Source organism: Amblyraja radiata, chromosome 11, assembly GCF_010909765.2.
Source record: "Amblyraja radiata isolate CabotCenter1 chromosome 11, sAmbRad1.1.pri, whole genome shotgun sequence".
NCBI classification, from domain to species: Eukaryota; Metazoa; Chordata; class Chondrichthyes; order Rajiformes; family Rajidae; genus Amblyraja; species Amblyraja radiata.
In genome coordinates this window covers 64,067,487-64,085,736 of record NC_045966.1, presented here as the reverse complement: position 1 = coordinate 64,085,736, position 18,250 = coordinate 64,067,487, and the positions used below count along the sequence as shown (strand labels likewise).

General features: G+C 49.9%; 2 protein-coding genes across 2 annotated transcripts; both read left to right on the top strand.

Annotated features, from left to right (window-relative positions):
• Positions 1–2,877: 2,877 nt before the first annotated feature.
• Positions 2,878–4,815, top strand: LOC116978425 (tubulin alpha chain-like). Its single transcript, XM_033029546.1, has 4 exons — positions 2,878–3,094; positions 3,221–3,369; positions 3,645–4,325; positions 4,519–4,815. Exons 1-4 carry the CDS (start codon positions 2,974–2,976, stop codon positions 4,813–4,815), a joined length of 1,248 nt encoding a protein of 415 aa, XP_032885437.1. The 5' UTR covers positions 2,878–2,973.
• Positions 4,816–7,268: 2,453 nt separating this feature from the next.
• LOC116978424 (tubulin alpha chain-like) lies at positions 7,269–12,959 on the top strand. The gene is made up of 5 exons (XM_033029545.1): positions 7,269–7,463; positions 8,767–8,989; positions 9,110–9,240; positions 10,892–11,275; positions 12,663–12,959. The coding sequence occupies exons 1-5, from the start codon at positions 7,269–7,271 to the stop codon at positions 12,957–12,959; spliced, it is 1,230 nt and encodes a 409-aa protein (XP_032885436.1).
• Positions 12,960–18,250: the final 5,291 nt, after the last annotated feature.

Below are 18,250 nucleotides of genomic sequence, written 5' to 3'. Positions count from 1 at the left end.
CGTCCATGGCGGAGGGCTCTTGTCACATTTGCCACGCCTCCAGACACGAGACTGTTTCCACACACCGACACTGAGCTATAAGGAGTTACACGTCCATTTAATCTGCTCCCCTCATCTATCACATGGCAAAAATACCTGATATCTTCACCAATCAGGTGCCGACTAGTCAGTTCAACATTCTGTCTGTTCGATGACAGCTCTGGGTTCTGTCGGTTCCAGGTCTCTATCTTTCGGTTCCATTCGCGTGTGGAGTTTGGTTTTTCTTCAGTTCTTCTCGGCGAGCCTGCATTCGAATCCTTTCCATTTCAGAGCCTTCTGACAGGACAATATTTATAGGGCCCTATAAGTTCACAAATTCATAAGTTATAGGACTATAATGAAGACATTCGGCCTTTTGAGTCCACTCCGCCTTTCAATCCTGGCTAATCTCTGCCTCCACAAGTCCTCTGAGATAAGGGAGCGGGCAAAGGTTGATCTTCTCTGAAGAAATTTGGAAGTCAAATGATGGAATTGCCCGTGGGTGAGCCTTCTGGCAGCAGACACAGCCATACTCTGTATATTCGTGTGCACGACTAAAAACCTCTTAAATACCTACGTGTTCCAGGCACCCACCAGTTTCCGTGCAAAATAAATACTCGCACATAACATATAACATATAACAATTACAGCACGGAAACAGGCCATCTCGACCCCTCTAGTCCGTGCCGAACACATAGTCTCCCCTAGTCCCATATACCTGCGCTCAGACCATAACCCTCCATTCCTTTCCCATCCATATAACTATCCAATTTATTTTTAAATGATAAAAACGAACCTGCCTCCACCACCTTCACTGGAAGCTCATTCCACACAGCTACCACTCTCTGCGTAAAGAAGTTCCCCCTCATGTTACCCCTAAACTTCAGTCCCTTAATTCTCAAACATCTCAGTTAAAATGCCAGGGCCTCACCATATATCAGACCTTCGAGTTCTTGCTAGTTCTATCCTGCGTAAAATTTCCTGACTTTTAACCTATCTCTGTCTCATCATTTTGTAAACTACCATCGCGTCTCTTCTCGGCCTTAAACGCTGCAGAGCAAACGACCCAGGTTTGTCCAACCTGCTTTAAGCAAATACCAGGCAGCATCGTGCTAAACTTCCTCTACACCTAATCTGAGGAAAGACATTCTTGCCCTAATCTGAGGAAAGACATTCTTGCCCTAATCTGAGGAAAGACATTCTTGCCATAGAGGGAGTACAGAGAAGGTTCACCAGACTGATTCCTGGGATGGCAGGACTTTCATATGAAATTAGAAGGACCTGCATCTGGACAGGCCAGATGCATGAAGATTATTCCCGGTTCGGGATGTCCAGAACAAGGGATCACAGTTTAAGGATAAGGGGTGTGTCTTTAAGGACCGAGATGAAAACAATCATTTTTTACACAGAGAGTGGTGAATCTGTGGAAAAATCTGCCAACAGAAGGTCATTGGCTATATTTAAGAGGGAGTTAGATGTGGCCCTTGTGGCAAAAGGGATCAGAGGGTATGGAGAGAAGGCAGGTAAAGTTGGATCATCTGCCATTATCATATTGAATGGCGGTGCAGGCTCGAAGGGCCGAATGGCCTACTCCTGCACCTATTTTCTATGTTTCTATGTTTCTATATCCTCTCTAATTCCTCCACATCAAAAATACACACAATACTCGAAGATCGGCCGAAGCAAAGCCACATAACGCTACCACATGTATTCCTGGCGATTATACTTTACGGGAGCTGGTATGTGAGATATTAATAAATTAACCCAACAGTGGATTTATTCTATTTCAGTATGGAAGGCGCAAGACCATCGCTCTTTCTTCAAAATATGTCATCAATTCCAATTGGGAGGTTTATCGACTAAATCAATAATGTGATCTTGACGAATAGAAATCGAGCACAAATATTTACCAGAGGGGAAAGATGAGGAGAGAATATTTAATGTGAGGGAGTACAATTTTGATAAGAACCTGAGGGCTAACCTTCTCACAGAGAGCATTGTGTGAATTTGGAACAAACGACCGGAGGAAGCAATCGAGGCAGGTATCACAACAGCATTTGAAATGCATCGAATACGTTGCCAAGATTTGAGACTTTCGACAACAACAGGGATTTGATTTCGGGTTTAATTCATTACTGAATTACAGTGAGAAGTAGGGTCACGACGCTAAACTTCACCCATTCCTTCTCTCCAGAGATGCTGCCTGTCCCGCTGAGCTACTCCAGCTTTTTGCATTTATCTTAATGTATTACTCTCCTGTTGGTGGGCTGATGTTGCGACGATTGGACGTTGGGGGTGTCCGTGTTGACGCGACTATTGAAACGCCCAATGATCCTCGGTTGTGACGTTCGAGATGCCGACGGTTCTTTGCGCCGTTCGAAGAACAGGTCGCCTCTGTTGCGTCACTCGCGCTGAGAACCAATCGGCGTTCTTTGTGCCCTTGTCTCCGCGTTCCACGGGTCGCTGGCGGCCAATCACAGCGCGGCCCGAGTGTATGGAACGTTCTATTGGGCGGGGTATAAAAGGGACGCGTTCGGCGAATACGACACATTGTCTGTAGCTGAGAGACTGGAAGGGACATCATGGTGGGTGATCCCGTGGCTGGGCGGCGGGGCGTCGTGTAAAACCGGTGATGGGGAGAGCCGGGATAACTCCAGAGAACCGGGAACGAAGACCCATGGGTGGAGAGTGTTTCCGCGGTGACCACGCTGGGCAAACGCGTTGATCCGGTCGCACACTCTGGTGTGGCGTGGGGAAAATGTTAGCACTCGGAACCAATATCCGTGGGAATAACACAATCATATCTTCCCCCTTTCCTCCACCGACCTAACCCCTCTTTATCTCTCTCTCCAGCGTGAGTGTATCTCCATCCACATCGGCCAGGCCGGAGTTCAGGTCGGCAACGCTTGCTGGGAGCTCTATTGCCTGGAGCACGGGATCCAGCCGGATGGACAGATGCCGAGCGACAAGACCATCGGGGGCGGCGACGACTCCTTCAACACCTTCTTCAGCGAGACGGGGGCGGGCAAGCACGTCCCCCGGGCCGTGTTCCTTGATCTGGAGCCCACGGTGATCGGTAAGCTGACATGTTGGGCTTGTCTGAAACCTTCCCCGCGGCGTTTGCCGAGGGGCGTGTGATTCTTAATGAACCAGTTTCTTAATGAACTGGTTCATTCTCCGTTCTCTGTTCGCTCCCCTGTAGATGAAGTACGGACAGGCACATACCGGCAGCTCTTCCACCCCGAACAGCTCATCACCGGCAAGGAGGACGCGGCCAACAACTATGCCCGGGGCCACTGCTCCATCGGCAAGGAGATCGTGGACCTGGTCCTGGATCGCATCCGGAAGCTGGTAGGTTGTGAAATTGAATCCAACCGTGAAACAGCGCCCGTTATTCAACCATCTGGCGCTCCTGGTTCGCCCGCGGCGATTCCGCACCATGAATGATCTATCCCTCAGAATACTCTCTAGCAACTTTCCTACTCCAGATGTTACACACAAATGACAGTTGTTAGAGTGCGACCACAGATGTTAGACACCTCTCCAGAGGGTCAGTTTACTTCTGCAACACTCACACTCACCCCACCTTTCCCCTTCTCAATGCTCTCCGCTTTATCTGCCCACAGGCCGACCAGTGCACCGGACTGCAGGGGTTCCTCATCTTCCATAGTTTCGGCGGCGGCACCGGCTCGGGCTTCACCTCCCTCCTCATGGAGAGACTCTCCGTCGACTACGGCAAGAAATCCAAGCTGGAGTTTTCCGTCTACCCGGCGCCGCAGATCTCCACGGCTGTGGTCGAGCCCTACAACGCGGTGCTGGTCACCCACTGCACCCTGGAGCACTCCGACTGCTGCTTCATGCTGGACAACGAGGCTATTTACGACATCTGCCGGCGGAACCTGGACATCGAGCGCCCCACCTACACCAACCTCAACCGCCTGCTGGGGCAGGTAGTGTCGTCCATCACCGCCTCGCTGCGCTTCGACGGCGCCCTCAACGTTGACCTGCTCGAGCTCCAGACCAACCTGGTCCCCTACCCGCGCATTCACTTCCCACTGGTGACCTACGCGCCCCTGATCTCGGCTGAGAAGGCTTACCACGAGCAACTGTCCGTGTCGGAGATCACCAACGCCTGTTTCGAGCCGGCCAACCAGATGCTCAAGTGCGACCCCCGCCAGGGCAAATACATGGCGTGCTGCATGATGTACCGCGGGGACGTGGTGCCCAAGGACGTCAACGCCTCCATCGCCACCATCAAGACCAAGCGCTCCATCCAGTTCGTGGACTGGTGCCCGACCGGGTTCAAGGTAGGTGTAGATTGTAGACCAATCCACGCAACAGTAGCTTGACCCATTCCGCGGGTTCACACTGTATTGTGATATCTACCACATCCAGAACAGCCGAGAACCTTCCTGAACGGTGGCCCGGGTTTCCTAACATTTAGCTCGCAATGCATACTATTGAAAGTTTCTATGAGTCTCTTCTTTCTCTCCCACGCAGATAGGCATCAACTACCAGCCCCCGACGGTGGTGCCAGGGGGCGACCTGGCCAAGGTGCAACGAGCCGTCTGCATGCTGAGCAACACCACCGCCGTCTCCATGGCCTGGACCCGCATGAACCTCAAGTTCGACAAAATGTACGCCAAGCGGGCCTTTGTCCACTGGTACGTGGGAGAGGGTCTGGAGGAAGGAGAATTCCAGGACGCGCGGGAAGACATGGCGTCGCTGGAGAAGGACTACGAGGAAGTGGGCATCGATTCGGCGGATCTGGACAGGAAGGCGGAAGAGGAAGAGTGAATGTGTTGTATATTTATACAGATTCGTTTTTATAGTACTGGTGTAAATCTAATTTACGAAATTAAATATATTTGAGACTTAGTTTCGTGTTATGTCCTTTGTCAAGGCACTGTTACTTAATGTCTATAGATCCATACCGTGGAAACAGACCCTTCGGCCCAACGTGTCCATGCCGCCTCATCTCTGCTCATCCAATTTTCCCACGTTTGGCGCATTCACTCTATCCAATTCTTCGCCATGTATCTGCATAAATATCCTTTAAATGTTACTGTACCCGCTTCGGCTATATCACCTGGAACCTCGTTCCGCACCCACCACCGCCTGCGAGGTAAATGTGCCCCTCAGATTCCTATAACTCTTTCACCTCTCATCTCCAACCTATGCCCTCTAATTTCTGATTCCTCCATGGTGCGAAAGGTCTCCGTGCATTAACTCTATGTATGCCGCTGATGATTTCATAAACCTCCACAGGGACTCTACTCGGCCTTCTGTGTTCCAATGATTACAGATTGTGCCTGCCTGACCGCCCCCTATATTTCAATCCTACGAGTCGTGGCATCGTAAATCATCGCATCTCATAAATCGTCATTCAGATGTATCTCTGGATGGGGATGTTTGTAGAGCTGGGGGTTGGTCAATGGTGAGGCAATCTGTTTCTTGAAAGTGTTCGGGGTCCACGGGTCACAACGTTCCTGTCATTGAAACTCCTTGTGCTGATGGAGCGTGCTGACCCGGCGGCGAGAATGGGCATGGCTCCCGTGTTAATAGACCAAATAACTTACCAGGGTACAGCACAGGAACGGGTCCAGCGGTCCACAGTGTTTGCGCCGAACGTGCTGTCAAGTTATAATATCTCAACTGCCAGTACAATATGATCATGGCTGATCATCCCCAATCAGTACCCCGTTCCTACCTTTTTACCATATCCCCGACTCCGCTACTTTTAAGAGCCCTATCTAGCTCTCTCTTGAAAGCATCCAGAGAACACGCCTCCACCGCCCTCTGAGGCAGAGAATTACACAGACTCACCACACTCTGTGAGAAATAGTATTCCATCGTCTCCGTTCTAAATGGCTTACCCCTTATTCTTAAACTGTGGCCCCTGGTTCTGGACTCCCCCAACATCGGGAACATGTTTCCTGCCTCTAGCGTGTCCAAACCCTTAACAATCTTATATGTTTCAATGAGATCTCCTCTCATCTTTCTAAAGTCCAGAGTATACAAGCCTTACCGCTCCATTCTCTCAGCATTGACAGTCCCGCCATCCCGGGAATTAACCTTGTAAACCTATGTTGCACTCCCTCAATAGCAAGAATGTCCTTCTTCAAATTTGGACTTCTGCACTGTCTTCATAATATGTGACCAACCCAGCTACTGATAACTTTGTGGGTTGGACTTATGCTATCATGTCATCTTCACAAATAGAAATGTAAGCATAAACGTTTTGCAGAAAGCGGCATGGTCTGCCTCACAGCGCCAGAGATCCAGGTTCGATGCTGACCACGGATGCTGTCTGTGCGGAGTGTGTACGTTCTCCCTGTGACCGTCTGGGATTTCTCTCGGTTCCCTCACACACTGCAAAGACGTACAGGTTTGTAAGTTAATTTGTTGATCGGTAAAATTGCAAATTGTTGCTAGTGTAGGGGATAGTGCTTGTACGCGGGGATCGCTGGTCGGCGAAAGTCTCTTTCCGTGTTTTATCTCTGAATGCTAAATTGTAAAGAGGTGGAAAGTGAAAGGGGAAATATTTAATGCTAATGTTTTAATAGAAACGGAGTGATGAGGTTCTCACGAAGAAGATTATGGGTATGTGGGCGATCTGCCAGAGGAAGTAATCGAGGTAGGTACAATAACAGCATTTAAAATAAATAGAATCTGTTGCCAAGATTTCAGCCATCAGGCAATAGCAATCGTATTGTGGGTTTAATTCATAGAAACATAGAAACATAGAAACATAGAAAATATGAGCAGCAGTAGGCCATTCGGCCCTTCGAGCCTGCACCGCCATTCAATATGATCATGGCTGATCATCCAATTCGGTATCCTGTACCTGCCTTCTCTCCATACCCCGTGATCCCTTTAGCCACAAGGGCCACATCTAACTCCCTCTTAAATATAGCCAATCAACTGGCCTCAACTACCTTTTGTGGCAGATAATTCCACAGATTCACCACTCTCTGTGTGAAAAAAGTTTTTCTCATCTCGGTCCTAAAATACTTCCCCCTTATCCTTAAACTGTGACCCCTTGTTCAGGACTTCCCCAACATTGGGAACAATTTTGCTGCACATAGCCTGTCCAACCCCGAATCATGAGTCTCTTATTGGTCAGTTGATGTGACGAGGAGTTGATCATTGGGGGGGGGGGGGGTAGGGGGGGGGGGGCGTAGGGGGGGGGGGGGGAGGTAGGGGGGGTAGGGGGGGGGTTCTTTGCTTCTTTGCGCCGTTCGAATAACATGTGGCCGCGAATCCTCTGGTGCGACACTCGATCTGAGAACCAATCGGCGTTCCCTTTGCCATTGTCTCCGCGTTCCACACCGACGCTTCGTTCACTGGCAGCCAATCACAGCGCGGCCGGGGTGTATGGAACGTTCTATCGGGCCATGTATCAAAGGGACTCGTTCGGCGAATGCGACACATTGTCTGTAGCTGTGAGACTGGAAGGGACATAATGGTGGGTGCTCCCGGCTTTGAGCGGCGGGACGTCGTATGAAACCGGTGATGGGGAGAACCGGGTGAACTCCAGAGCACCGGGAACTAAGACCCTGCATGCAGAGAATTTCCGCACTGACCACGCGAATCCAGGCGCACACTATGGTGCGGTGTTGGGGGAATTGGTAGCACTCGGACCCAATAACTATGGTGTTTGGATTACCTTTCCCTCAGACCACAGTACGTGCGCCTACAGAACAATATCTCAAGCACCATCTTGAGCAGCACAGGGGCTCCACAAGGAACTGTGCTGGCTCCATTCCTGTTTACCATCTACACCGCGGATCTCCAATATAACACCAACAGCTGCTTTTTGCAGAAATTTTCGGATGACACAGCTGTTGTCAGCCTCATCAAAGGGGGCAACGAGGAGGAGTATAGAGACATAATAAGCAACTTTGTGGAGTGGAGTGCACACAATAACCTCCATCTTAACACCACAAAAACCAAGGAGATAGTTGTGGACTTCAGGAGGGGGAGGAGGAGGACTCAACCAACACCAATCACCATTAAGGGCACTGAGGTGGAGGTGGTCACTAACCGCAGGTACCTTGGTGTGCAGCTTGACAGTGAGCTGGACTGGAAGGGTCATATGGAGGCGGTGTACAGGAAGGGACAAAGTCGACTGTATTTTTTAAGGAGGCTGAGGTCATTTAACATCTGCCAACCCCTGCTGTGCAGTGTCTACCATTCAGTGGTGGCCAGTGCTCTGTTTTTTGCTGTGGCCTGTTGGGGAGATGGCGCCCGCATAGCGAACAAAAACAGACTGGACAAGCTGATCAGGAAGGCCGGCTCAGTGGTCGGGGCTGAGCAACGAACGGTCCAGCAGGTGGCAGAGGCCAGAACTCTGAGCAAACTGGGTTCAATAATGACCAACCCCACTCACCCACTCCATGCCCTGAAGGTGATCAAGAGCAGCATCTTCAGTCAGAGACTGATTGCACCAATGTGCAAAACTGAGAGACATAGGAAGTCTTGTATGCCAGCTGCTATAAGGTTATATAATGCGCATAAATAACTGCACTTTTTTTTTCATTCATTGTATTTTAACTTGTATTTTAACTTGTATTTTAACTTGTTAAGTATGGAAGCTATTTGAGGAAATGTGTGGTGTTATGTCTGTCTTGAAGCTGTCGTGGCACTGTAATTTCCTGTAAAGGATTATTAAAGGTATAATCAAATAACACTGCATTATCTTCCCCAATTTACCCACCGCCCCACTCCCTCTCTCTGTCCCTGCAGCGTGAGTGTATCTCCATCCACATCGGCCAGGGCGGAGTCCAGCTCGGCAACGCTTGCTGGGAGCTGTATTGCCTGGAGCACGGGATCCAGCCGGATGGACAGATGCCCAGCGACAAGACCATTGGAGACGGCGACGACTCCTTCAACACCTTCTTCAGCGAGACGGGGGCGGGCAAGCATGTTCCGCGCGGCGTGTTTATAGATCTGGAGCCCGCGGTGATCGGTAAGCTTGGAGGGAGAGAGTGGTAATATATTTTGTCTCAGTCCCTCCACGCGACGTGTGGGAAGGGAGTGGGGGTGCGGCGCTGGGTAAAGCTTCGATCTCTGCTCCTTCCCCCTACAGATGAGGTGCGGACCGGCACCTACCGGCAGCCCTTCCACCCCGAGCAACTCATCACCGGCAAGGAGGACGCGGCCAATAACTACGCCCGGGGCCATTGCTCAATCGGCAAGGAGATCGTGGACCTGGTCTGGATCGCATCCGGAAGCTGGTAGGTTGTGTCGCACCTCACAACGACCGATTCCAACCGTAACCTAATGCCCGGTGTTCACTGCTCCGTCGCTACTGTTGCAGTACGGTATCGCCCCCGCTCTTCACTAATGACTCAGCGGATCCGATGCCTCAATGCTCGTCCCCCATTTGGTCCCACCAAGTGCCATCTTGTTCCCACGTTCAGGTCTGCTCTTCGCACCCACAGTCACAGCATCATGCAGCGTAGAAACAGACCCACACTGACCCTTCCACAGTAGTCCCTCCTGCATGTGCTTGGCCCATGTGCCTCTATATGTAAACTGGAATCTGTCTTAATCTGCCTTGAAAGTTGCGATACGACCGGCTTCAATTACCGTCACCCTCCTGCGCTCCAAGGTATAGAGTCATAACCTGCTCACCCACCCGCTACAGCTCAGGCCCTTGAGTGCTGGCAACATCCTCATCAAATTTCTCCGCACCCTTTCTTGCTTGGCAACATCTTTCTCGTCACATGGTGCTCAAAACTGAAACCAATTATCTCAATGTGACCTCACGGATGCCCAGTATAACAGCAACATGATTTCCCCCACCATCCCCATGTCTATACACAATACTCTGACTGATCAAGGCCAAAGAGCCGAAAGCCCTTTTGAATACTCTATCTACCGACAGCGCCACTTTCAAGGTACATTATCCCTGCACTCCTAGACAAATCTGCTCCACAGCACAATACAGAGCCCTCCCATTCACTGTATATAACATGCATCCATTGCTCAGCCTTCCTCCCCAACCGATCAAGATTCTGCTGCAATTTCTGACACCCGTCTTCACTATCTACTATGCCGCTTATTTGTAAATCGTCTGCAAACATTACTAATCGTGCCATGGACATTATCATCCAAATCCATTGATATAGACACCCAAGAATAATGGGACCAGCACAGAATACCGAGGCACACCACTTATCACCGGCCTCCAGCCCGAAAAGCAAACATCCACCATTACCCTCTGCTTTCTTCAATTGAACCAGTGTTCTAGCCATCTCTTCTTGGATCCGGTGTCCTTTGGCCTTCCAGAGCAGTCTACCATAACGAAACTTTGCTTTCCTTTCAATGCTTTGGGGAAATCCATAGATACGTCTACAGCTCTTGTCTCATCAATCATTTTTGGTCGCATAATCACAAACCTCGATCAGATTCTTGACACACGACCAACCAGCTACACAACCGTGCTGATTATCCCTAATCCGCCTATGTTCATCTACATGCATTCATAACCTGTCCCTCAGATACTCCCTCGCATCTTTCCGACCACAAATATTTAATACTACAGATGCTAGGCTCCGTCCACCTCCCCTGAGCGTCAGTTTACCCCCTGTAACACCCACACTCACCCCCACACCTTTCCCCTTTCAATGCTCTCCGCTTTCTCTGCCCACAGGCCGACCAATGCACCGGACTGCAGGGGTTCCTCATCTTCCACAGTTTCGGTGGCGGCACCGGCTCGGGCTTCACCTCACTCCTCATGGAGAGACTGTCCGTCGACTACGGCAAGAAATCCAAGCTGGAGTTTTCCGTCTATCCGGCGCCGCAGATCTCCACCGCCGTGGTCGAGCCCAACCGGCGGAACCTGGACATCGAGCGCCCCACCTACACCAACATCAACCGCCTGCTGGGGCAGGTAGTGTCGTCCATCACCGCCTCGCTGCGCTTTCACGGCCCCCTCAAAGTTGACCTGCTCGCGTTCCAGACCAACCTGGTCCCCTTCCAGCGCATTCACTTCCTGCTGGTGACCTACGCGCCTCTGATCTCGGCCGAGAAGGCTTACCACGAGCAACTGTCCGTGTCGGAGATCACCAACGCCTGCTTCGAGGCGGCCAACCAGATGCTCAAGAGCGACCCCCGCCAGGGCAAATACATGGCGTGCTGCATGCTGTACCGCGGGGACGTGGTGCCCAAGGACGTCAACGCCTCCATTGCCACCATCAAGACCAAGCGCTCTATCCAGTTCGTGGACTGGTGTCCGACCGGGTTCAAGGTAGGAGGAGGTTGTGCAGGAATCCACGCGGCAGAAGCTTGACCCAAACACTGGTCTCGCACTGGGCTGTGAAATCTACCACAGCCAGACCAGCCGGTCCAGGATTGCAGAAACCAGGAGACGTTCTTTCCAAACCGAGGGCCTGGGTTCTTAACATCCAGGGAACCATTCAAGGTTTCTAGGAGACTCCTGTCCAATGCGATACTCCAGCATCTTGATAACTAGCAGGGGTTTCCCTCGTTTAAAGGCGCAAATCTTCATTTTTAGTCCACGATCAGTAACATTCGGCCCATCGGGTCCATGCTGATCCTCCCACACTGATATGTTCTGTAGTAAATACCTACTATGTTCTGTGTGCTGAAGCAAAGCAAGAATTTCATTATCCTATCAATAAAGTCACTTGAACTTAAACTTGAACCAGCAATTCCATTCTCTCCTGTCACTTATGTCCTAACGCTCGTTCAGTCCCATATTTTTGCATTATTCCTCCATGCGACATGCCAATTACCCAGCACCAGCCTCTTTGCGATGAGGGGAGTGGGAGTAAGGTGGCGTAACGTCGGAGGTTGGGATCGATCCCGCGTCTACAGCGCTCTGGAACAGCTGCTTTCGTGGAACTCCAACCATAGCGGGAACCATTTGCAATTTCCAGAACTCCATTGGGTGACCCCGGCTTCTTCCTACCGAAGAACCAAACTGGTGTCCCTCGGCTAAAAGAGCACCGATTTCCCTTTCACCACTCACATATGCACACTGCCTCTTAATCCATCGCGGACATGTTAACGTGACAAAGCAATGGAGGTCGGCTTTTATTCGCTGCGCCACTGCCGCCACCTACCGGCGGCAGATGCATCTCATCTTGAATTCAGATTCAGATTCAGATTCAAGCTTTATTGTCATTGTGCAGTGCACAGTACAGAGACAACGAAATGCAGTTAGCATCTCACCCAGAAGAGTAGAATAATGAACAGTAAAATATATATATGTACAAACATTAGCAGTAGTGCAATTTTTCTGGGGGAAGGAGTGTCCGGGGGGGGGGGGGGGGGGGGGGGGGATGACTGGCAATCACCAAGGTGCAGAGTTAAGTAGTGTAACAGCCGCAGGGAAGAAGCTGTTCCTGAACCTGCTGGTCCGGCTCTCGATCGTGCAGCGGTAGAAGTTCACCAGAATCTGAGGAGACAGATGGACCTTCTTTAGTCTCCTCAAGGAGAAGAGACGCTGGTGAGCCTTATTGACCAGTGTTGAGGTATTGTGGGTCATCAGAGATGTTGACCCCCAGAAACCTGAAGCCGGAAACACGTTCCACCTCCTTCCCGTTAATATGGATGTGACCCTTCCAATGTGTCTGCAACCGAACTAAACGCTGTTTCTCTCTCTCCCGCAGGTGGGCATCAACTACCAGCCCCCGACAGTGGTGCCTGGGGGCGATCTGGCCAAGGTGCAACGCGCCGTCTGCATGCTGAGCAACACCACCGCCGTCTCCCTGGCTTGGACCCGCATGAACCTCAAGTTCGACAAGATGTACGCCAAGCGGGCCTTTGTCCACTGGTACGTGGGAGAGCGGCTGGAGGAAGGGGAGTTCCAGGACGCGAGGGAGGACATGGCGTCGTTGGAGAAGGACTACGAAGAAGTGGGTATCGATTCGGCGGATCTGGACAAGAAGGCCGAAGAGGAAGAGTGAATATCCAGAAAGGCTCGTTTATTTTTATTACTAATGTTGTAAATATAATTTATGAAATGTAATAAATGTAATAAATCTATTTTAAATTCAATTCGTCTTCCCTCCGACATAACACTATAATTTCGCTTGAGACTTTAGACTTTTACTTCAGCGTGCGAGCCGGCCATTCGCCCCATTTAATTCGCGCTGACCAGTACACTGTTCCCGGTACACTGGCACTGTCCTACGCACAAGGGACACTATATATATTATAGGAAGCCAATTAACCTGGAAACATGTTTGTTTCTGGAGTGTGGGAGAGGAAATCGCAGCATCCCGAGAAAACTGGTGGTGTGTGAGGCAGCAACTCTAACGCAGTGCCACTTTGCCGCCGAGAGACAGACCCACAGAGATATTGTACCATAGTGCATGGAAATAGTGACCTTGTCAATGTCGACACATTTTTCCGCCTAACCCATTCCCATTTTCCCACGTGTGGCCCAAGACCCACTAAAGCTTTCTTAACCATACATCTGTCCAGGTGTCTTTATGTTGTTATCGATCCTGCCTCAACTACTTCCTCTGGCCGCTCGTTCCATATGCCTAAGTGGAAAGGTTCCCTCGGGCTCCTCTTAAAACTTCCCCCCTCTCAACTTAAACCTACGTCCTGTCGTTCCAGATTCCCTTATTCAGGATAAAAGACTGTTAAACCCTTCTGTAAATATATAGGGAGAGATTGAGGAGTTTGGAACTCTATTCCTTGGAGCGCAGGAGAAGAGGGGCGATTTTATAGAGGTGTGCAAGATTATATGAAGAATAGATTGCATAGATGCGCAGAGTCTCTTGTCCAGAGTAGGTGAATCGAGGACCAGCGGACATAGGTTTAAGGCTAAGGGGAAAAGATTTAATAGGAATCTGACGTGCAACATTTTCACACAGAGGGTGAAGAAGGGTTTCGTCCCGAAACGTCGCCTATTTCCTTCGCACCATAGATGCTGCCGCACCCGCAGAGTTTCTCCAGCATTTTTGTCTACATTCGATTTTCAAGCATCTGCAGTTCATTCTTGAACATTCATACAAAGGGTGATGTGTGTATGGAACAAGCTGCCAGAGGAGGCAGTTGAGGCAGGGACTATCCCAACGTTTAAGAAACAATTAGACAGGTAGATGGATAGGACAGGTTTAAAGGAATATGTGCATTAGCCCACTATATTCCTCTCGTGATTTTATACAACTCTATAAGATCACCCCTCAGCTTCCTGTACGCCAAGGAACAGAGTCGCCGCCTGACCAACCTCTCTCTGTAGCTCAGACCCTCAAGCCCGGGCAACATCCTCTAAACCTAGGATCCCAGGAATGAGTAGGTTAACCTATGAAGTTCAAGTTCAAGTTCAAGTGAGTTTATTGTCATGTGTCCCTGTATAGGACAATGAAATTCTTGCTTTGCTTAAGCACACAGAAAATAGTAGGCATTTACTACAAAACAGATAAATGTGTCCATATACCATGATATAAATATATACACACATGAATAAATAAACTGGTAGTGCAAATAACAGAAAGTGGTTGCTAATAATCAGAGTTTTGTCCGAGCCAGGTTTAATAGCCTGATGGCTGAGGGGAAGTAGCTATTCCTGAACCTGGTTGTTGCAGTCTTCAGGCTCCTGTACCTTCTACCTGAAGGTAGCAGGGAAATGAGTGTGTGGCCAGGATGGTGTGGGTCTTTGATGATACTGCCAGCCTTTTTGAGGCAGCGACTGCGATAAATCCCCTCGATGGAAGGAAGGTCAGAGCCGATGATGGACTGGGCAGTGTTTACTACTATTTGTAGTCTTTTCCTCTCCAGGGCGCTCAAATTTCCGAACCAAGCCACGATGCAACCGGTCAGCATGCTCTCGACTGTGCACCTGTAGAAGGTAGAGAGAGTCTTCCTTGACAATCCGACTCTCCGTAATCTTCTCAGGAAGTAGAAGCGCTGATGAGCTTTTTTGATAATTGCGTTAGTGTTCTCGGACCAGGAAAGATCTTCAGAGATGTGCACCCCCAGGAATTTGAAGTTCTTGACCCTTTCAACCATCGACCCGTTGATATAAATGGGGCTGTGGGTCCCCCTCCTACTCCTTCCAAAGTCCACAATCAGTTCCTTGGTTTTGCTGGTGTTCAAGGCCAGGTTATTGCGCTGGCACCATATGGACAGTTGCTCGATCTCTCTTCTGTACCCTGACTCATCCCCATCAGTGATACGCCCCACAATAGTGGTGTCGTCAGCGAACTTGATGATGGAGTTCGCACTGTGGTTCGCTACGCAGTCATGTGTATAGAGTGAGTACAGCAGGGGGCTGAGCACGCAGCCTTGAGGTGCTCCCGTGCTGATTGTTATTGAGGCTGACACATGAAGAGCGTTTGTCCGCACTGGGACTGTACTCGCTGAGGTTTAGTCGATTGAAGGGGGACCTGATTGAAACATACAGGAGGAGAAATGTATTTAGTCAGAGGATGGTGAATCTGTGGAATTCTTTGCCACAGAAGGCCGAGTCAGTGGATATTTTTAAGGCAGAGATAGATAGATTCTTGATGAGTTCAAGTGTCAGAGGTTATGGTGAGAAGGCAGGGGAGATGGGGTTTGGAGGAGAATAACATGTCAACTATGGGTGAATGGCAGAATAGACTTGATGGGCAGGACGACCTAATTCTACTCCTATTCCTTATGATCTTCTGACCTTCATCCTGGTGTGTCTCGGGATAGGGTATGTTCTAGGGGCAAGGGTTAGTCAGTGGGTGCAGAAACCTCGTTCATGAAAATCCTCGGCGTCCAGGCGGTGTGGAGTGTCACAACGGTAAATGGCCTCGTTGTTCCCTCTGTTCCTGTGAGTGCGAGATTCCCATGAACAGAACAGTACAGCACAGGAACAGGCCCTTCGGCCCACAATGCCCGTGTCCAACATAATGTCTAATTAAACTAATATCTGCCTGGGCGTGGTCCATATCCTCCCATTCTCTGCATCCCCATCTAACAGCCTCTGAAAGACCACTATCGTATCTGCCTCCACCACCCCCAGGGAGTGCGTTCCAGCCCCCCACCACCCTCTGTGTAAAACAAAACGTGCCCCGTATATCTTTCAACTTTGCCCCATCACGTTAAACCTACCCCCTCTAGTAACTGATCTGTCTAGCCTATCTAGCCAGGCCCTTCCGCCCACCCACTCCAAGCCGACAATTAATCATGCGTTCACACGACAGTTCTAGGTTATACCCACTTTCCCTTCGCTCCCTACACACTAGTCACAATTTATAGAGGCCAATTAACCCACAACCCCATTGCATCATGAGATATAGGAGCATCATTAGACCATTCGGCCCATCAAGTTCGCTCCGCCATTCGATCATTCCTGATCTATCTTTCCCTCTCAACACCATTCTCCTGTCTTCTCCCCGTAAACTTTGACGCCCCTAATGACGAAACCTGTCAATCTCCGCCTTAAAAACACCCAATGACTTGGTCCCCACCGCGGTCTGTGGTAATTAATTCCACAGATTCACCACTCTCTTCCTGCTCATCTACATTCGAAAGGTGCGTCCTTTTATTCTGAGTATGTGCCCTCTGGTCCTAGACTCTCCCATTAGTGAAAACATTCTCTCCACATCCATTCTATCCAGGCCTTTCACCGTTCGGTACGTTTTAATGAAGTATTCACTGGAATTTGGAAGGATGAGCGGGTATCTTATACAAACATTTTAAATTCTTGCGGGATTGGACAGGCTAAACGCAGGAAAAATGTTCCTCATGTTGGTTGAGTCCAGAAGAATATCCGGATCACCGTTTAAGAATAAGGGGTGGACCATGTAGGACTGAGATGAGGAGAAACATTTCCAGTCAGAGAGTTGTGAATCTGTGGAATTCTCTGCCACAGAAGGCCGTGGAGGCCAATTCACTGGATGTATTCAAGAGAGAGTTGGGTATGGCTCTTAAAGCTAACGGAATCAAGGGATATGTGGGGAAAGCAGGATAGGGTGCTGATTTAGGATGAACAGCCGTGATCATATTGAATGGCGGTGCTGGCTCGTAGAGGCGAATGGCCTGCTTCTGCACTCATTTCTATGTTTCTACGTGAGTTTTCTAATCACACTCCAAAGACATGCAGGTTTGCAGGTTAATTAGCTTGGTGTAAATTGACCTTAGTGGTAGGCGCAAAGGCGTAAGAGTTTGCAGGAAATCGGCTTGGGAGAGGAACATGGAACATCGCTGAAATGACAAGTAACCGGAAACCAGCAGCACTCCAGGGTTCACAAGTAACCACATCGGCAGCACCCCAGGGAGAAACAGCAGCCTCACCAGCAACACGCCAGGGTGCATAGGGAACTATACCAACAGCACCCAAGTGTGCACAAGTAACCACTCCAGCAGTATCCCAGGAAGCACCAGTCATCACACCAGCAGCATCCCAGGGTGCACAAATAACCACGGCAGCAGCGCCACGAGAATCAGCAGCAGGTCATCCCAAGCGGCAGGTTGATGAAGGTGGATTACGGCGCTCGCTCTCCGACATCAGCTGCCGCTTCTCCCGAGCCTGCTCGGGCTTGGACAGTTTCTTCGAGCACTGCGGACTCGAGCCCGAGGTGATCGAGAACCTGGCCAGGGAGATGTTTGCCGCCGACGGCGCCTTCGAAAGCCTTGCCCTCAAGTTTCGCAGAGTGAAAGGCCTGTCCCATTTGGGTGACATTTTCGGCGAGAGCCAGAAAAGAGGCTGTCGCGTCGTGGTCGGGTCGTGACGCGGCGTGATGCGTAGTGACGCACGATGACTCCCTGTGGCCGCTGGAATTTGGCATATTCAACTGAAATATCTGATCAAATTTGCGATGTATATGACCAACTGTAGAAGTAAACCCTGGACCAACTCCATATTAAGAGCACTGTTAAATGAATTCCGTAATAACGTGTCAACGGTAGCTGTGACAATTGAACACTGCAGTTTTAATGTTTCACGTGTTCACAATTTAATATCCATCTTTATGGATTAATCAAATAATAACATTGGGAATTAAAAAGCACTTGATTGCATTCCGTTATCAAACATAGTCAATGTTCGCTGTGAAGACATTCCCAGCGCAATAGGGTGGTGGGAGGGAGGGGGGGGGGGCGAGGGGGGTGAATCAGAGCAGGATGGATAGATGGCGGGGGTGGGGGGGGGATTTGAGAAGGCAATCAATAGACAATAGAAAATATAGGTGTAGGAGTAGGCCATTCGGCCCTTCGAGTCAACACCGCCATGCTGTGTGATCATGGCTGCTCATCCCCAATCATTACCCTGCTC

Excerpts from the sequence above, each read along its gene's own strand:
- LOC116978424 (XM_033029545.1), top strand. The coding sequence starts at position 7,269 with ATGTGGCCGCGAATCCTCTGGTGCGACACTCGATCTGAGAACCAATCG. Across the intron at positions 9,241-10,891 it reads AGATCGTGGACCTGGTCTGG|ACCAACATCAACCGCCTGCT; the intron begins ATCGCATCCGGA and ends CGCCCCACCTAC. Across the intron at positions 11,276-12,662 it reads GGTGTCCGACCGGGTTCAAG|GTGGGCATCAACTACCAGCC; the intron begins GTAGGAGGAGGT and ends TCTCTCCCGCAG.
- LOC116978425 (XM_033029546.1), top strand. The coding sequence starts at position 2,974 with ATGCCGAGCGACAAGACCATCGGGGGCGGCGACGACTCCTTCAACACC. Across the intron at positions 3,095-3,220 it reads TCTGGAGCCCACGGTGATCG|ATGAAGTACGGACAGGCACA; the intron begins GTAAGCTGACAT and ends GCTCCCCTGTAG. Across the intron at positions 3,370-3,644 it reads TGGATCGCATCCGGAAGCTG|GCCGACCAGTGCACCGGACT; the intron begins GTAGGTTGTGAA and ends ATCTGCCCACAG.